This window comes from Mus pahari, chromosome 21 (genome assembly GCF_900095145.1).
Source record: "Mus pahari chromosome 21, PAHARI_EIJ_v1.1, whole genome shotgun sequence".
Classification (NCBI taxonomy): Eukaryota; Metazoa; Chordata; class Mammalia; order Rodentia; family Muridae; genus Mus; species Mus pahari.
Window position 1 is genome coordinate 2,877,902 of NC_034610.1, and position 4,430 is coordinate 2,882,331.

At 45.1% G+C, this 4,430-nt stretch overlaps 1 protein-coding gene across 4 annotated transcripts in view; it reads right to left on the reverse strand.

The window, feature by feature from the left end:
* Nucleotides 1-4,430, reverse strand: part of Serac1 (serine active site containing 1) — a 36,840-nt gene that overhangs the window by 25,612 nt on the left and 6,798 nt on the right. For 2 of the 4 annotated variants that reach the window (XM_021221733.1, XM_029533207.1), the window contains exons 3-5: nt 2,940-2,976; nt 1,874-2,010; nt 624-713 (exon numbers count right to left, since the gene is read on the reverse strand). In XM_021221733.1, coding sequence (XP_021077392.1) covers nt 624-713; nt 1,874-2,010; nt 2,940-2,976 — 264 coding nt within the window. Of the gene's footprint in view, nt 1-623; nt 714-949; nt 1,637-1,873; nt 2,011-2,939; nt 2,977-4,430 lie in introns of those variants that run through there. The other 2 variants (XM_029533206.1, XM_029533208.1) reach the window with 2 other exon arrangements.

The window sequence follows — 4,430 nt, forward strand, 5'->3', positions numbered from 1 at the left end:
GTAACAAGATCTGACGCCCTCTTCTGGTGTGTCTGAAGACAGCTACAGTGTACTTACATATAATAAATAAATAAATCTTTTAAAAGAAAAAAAAAAAGAAAGTTGCTCTGCACATTCTCCATGATGTCAGCTCTGTGAGGAGGAGACCAGCTTCTCACTGTTCCCTCTTGGTTGTCTGAGACAGGGTTCCTCTGTGCAGCCCTGGCTGTCCTGGAACTCACTCTGTAGACCAGGCTGGCCTCAAACTCAGAGACTAGCCTGCCTCTGCCTCCTGAGTACTGAGATTAACAACTATGCCTGTTCAGGACAGCATTTTAGGCATTTTAGAGCTAACACCAAATTGGAGATTTGATAATATGAGAAAACACAGGAGTGATTTTCTTACAAATTTTAAATTCTAATCATTTTATCAAAGAATATTCACCCTCAGCAGTTACTTAATTATCTTAACATTAAAGACACAAAAACTGTCCAAAGCCTTTAAGCTGTAAAATTAAACATCGCCAAGAGGAAGTTCTTCAGCCAGCTCCTTATAGTTAATAAAGCTTAAGAGTATGTTCCAGTCTTGGTTGCTTGCCCACATGACTTTCAGACCACTGATGAGGACCCGTGACTACACGTACCAGCAAATGGGCTCCGCAGTACCTTGGCTGCTGCCGCCAACATTTTTCTTACTGCTCTGTGAAGTTCTTTTCTTGCCTGCCAAACAATCCCTAAAATGATGGCAGCAAATAAGACCAAATGTGCACTTTTGATATCATGCTCCAACACTTCAAAAAGAAATACATAAACCAGGCTCCAAAGTTTATCACAAAGAACATAAAAATAATACCACCCGTGACCTCTTATTGCCACTGTAAGTGGCAACACATTCCCACTGTGTTGTGGGAACACAGAATGCTTTGGCCTCAGAACAAGGTCAGGGAGAGAGAACAAGGTGAGAAAGTACCTCTAGCAGGTCTCGTGAGGAACACAGGCTGACCAATATTCAGAATGTTCCCTGTAAAAAGCTGACATAGAGTAGATTGAGTGCTCACCAAGATGCCCAGAGCTGGAGACCTTTTCTGAGCCAAAATCTCACCTACTGAATAGCGAAGAGGCCAGCAGACGACCTTGACATGGAGGAGGGGATGTCCCAACTCACATGGACCGACCGCTCAGTATTCGTAACAGATGACAGCAATAAATAAGTTGTATCCATGTTTCTCAATCTGTTTCTTGAGCTCAGCTGCATGAGTCACCCCCTACACTATGATAGTCTCTGCACTGAATGGCAAAAGCAAGCATTTTCGAAACTGAGCGAATGTCTCCCAGGGCACAGGGGATTCAGAGTTGGACATAAGGGCAAGGCCAGTCCTTTGTTCTAAAGGAGCTAAAGACCTGGGGAAACACAGAAGCCCCAAATCTGGTCATCAGTTAATGGTTGGTGTGGTTGTTTCAGTAAGAGTGGCCCCCACAGGCTCATATATTTGAATGCTCGGTCACCAGGGAGTGGGACTCTGACAGAATTGGAAGCATTAGGAGGTGTGGCCTTGTAGAGTGGGTGGAGCCTTGCTGGAGGAAGTGTACCACTGGGGGTGGCTCAGTGTCTGCCTGGCTACAGATCAGGATACAGCTCTCAGCGACTGCCCCAGCACCTGCCTGCATGCTGCCACGGTCCTAGCCATGACGTCAATGGACTAAGCCTCTGAAACTGTAAGGAACCCCCCATTTCAATGCTTCCTTTTGTAAGTGCTGTCTTGGTCATGGTCTTTCTTCACTTGGGAGCCTGGCTCCAACAGGCCCTGCTGGTCCTTTCAGGGTGCTCAGTCTACTTGCCCAAAGTGTCCTCAAAACAGACGCACTTCTAAACTTGACGTAGCACGAAACTTACCATGGTTGTCCAACCTGTCTATAGGAGCTTTGTGCACATAGATGTAAGACTTCATTTTTTCTCTTTCCACCACCTGAGTGTCCAACATTAAAGACTTTTTGAGGGCCAGCACTTCGTATGTAATAAATAGAGAACCCCTAAAAAAGAAACAAAAAGTCCCTCACAAATGAGGATCTAAATGTGACCCAGTAGCTTTTCACAGTGAACTGCTTTCCAGTTTACTAGGAAACTAGCATACAGTAATGTGCAAGTGTCACTTTACATGTATGTAAACACACACATGTACATATGTGTGTATGTTCATCTCAGTTTAAAACAACAAATGAGCCAGGTAGTGGGGGCTCACGGCTTTAATCCCAGACTCAGGAGGCAGAGGCAGGGTGGATCTCTGAGTTCGAGGCCAGCCTGGTCTACAGAGCAAGTTCTAGGATAGCCAGGCTACACAGAGAAACCCTGTCTTGAAAAACCAACCAACACACACACACACCAAACACAAACTCACAAACACACACACACACTCACACACACACACCCCTCAGCAAGTGGTCACATGATTATATCCAAGCAAGAAACACAAGGTGAACAACCCCAAATGCCCCAGTGTGTTCTCTCTCTCAGTAGAGATAATCACAATGTCACTGTCTCACACCGTGGGTCTGCTGCCTAAGTGCACACACTTAAACACAGTGCTTGGTCTGACTGACTTTGAGCTTCATGTACACAGACTCGGGCTAGGTGTATTAATTTATGCAGCCTTACATTTGGGTTACCCATTCACACTACTGTCTTTATGTACAGGTCCCACACAACACAAATACACTTCCCACAACTTACTTATCCACTGTCCTGCAAATGGACACTCATGACATCTTTAGTTTGAATCTATTACATGCAATGCCGTTACTCATATTTATGTTCACATACATTCTTCTACGGAGGCATGTTCAACCTTCTGACATTCCACATCCCATGGGCACTCTATGTTCGCTACAAGTCTCTTTTGTTAAGATTTCCAACAACAATATCATGAAGCCATTAATACTGGAGGGTGAGCATCAGTACTTACCCTACAATGAGGGATCCAGTAAATCTTATTATATTTCCTTCAAAGAGAAAGAGATCACATTACATATTATACTTATTATCAGTGACCATCAGTCCATGGCAGCACTGAGTAAGACATGATTTATACTCATGGCTTAAACACTCATCCTTCAAGCTCCTGTTGTGCTACCACAAACCAAATCAAAAGAACTCATGTCCCAGCCACTGTCATGCGACCAGGATCACGGGTTCATGAGAATAACCAGTAGGAACTTCTGCAGCCAGAGGCAAGGTGGGGTCAGTGGGATCACCAAGCTTCCCAGTACCATCACTGAGGGACTCTCAAGTGGGGACACGAATGGCTTTTCTCCCAAATAATCATACTGTCCTTGCTGGTTTAAGCAGCAGAGATTTCATAGCCCCATCTAAAATACTGGCGACAAGAATATAAGGTTTTGATGGACCTTGGAAACTTTATATATATATATATGTATATATACACACATACATACACATGTATATGTGTGTGTGTCTACACACACACACACACGCACATGTATATGTGTCTATACATATATACATAAACACACACACACACACACACACACACACACACACACACACACACACATATATATATATATATATATATATATATATATATATATATATATATGTTTTACTGGCAGACAGGTGCCTATCCAATCCTGGACTGCTGAGCAGGAAGGCCCAGGCACTCCCAGGCCGCCACAGGGATGAGGAGGTCTGCAGAGGTGAGCACAGATTTGCTGACTGTGACTCTCGGGGACAGTCTGACTTCATGATGGCTCTCTGGTGTCTCTGGTCCTCAACAGGGAGCAGTCAGTGTTTTCTTTGCTGTCGCTACTGCCTGGGCCTCCTACTAGACTCCCGTGCCTCTCTCAACGCTGGGCATCACACAGGTGCTTGTGGGCTTTAGGCACACGCTCTTCCCCTGAGCTCTATCCCAGCCTCCTAGACTGCTTCTTCTCCATCTTCACGCCTGTCCTCTCTGTTCTCCTCCACTAAATGTAAATGTAAATGCGACATTCTGCAGTTCACAGGACCGGAAATACTGAGAGAAGGAAAGAGAAAAAAAAGCCTTCCCTAGGCTTTACCGCTCCTGCTTCTTTTATCTTTATAATTCAGAATCAGAATTCCTGGATAAAAAAGAATCTACTGCAAAAATAGGTGCATGCATGAGTGAGAGTGTGTGTGTGTGTGTGTGTGTGTGTGTGTGTGTGCGCGCGCGCACAGGTGCACAGGCCCGTGCATGCTGCCTGAAGGCCAGAGGAGGAAGGCCGGCTCTGTCACTCTCTGCTCTGTTCTGTGGACAAGGGTCTCTCACAGGACCTGGAGCTAGGCTGGCAGCCAGCAATCCCCTTACCTCTATTCCACACTTCTCAGTGCTGGAGTTACAGTGCATGTACTACACCAGCTTTTTAACCAATGTGTGGTTACAGTGCATGTACTACACCGGCTTTTTAACCAATGT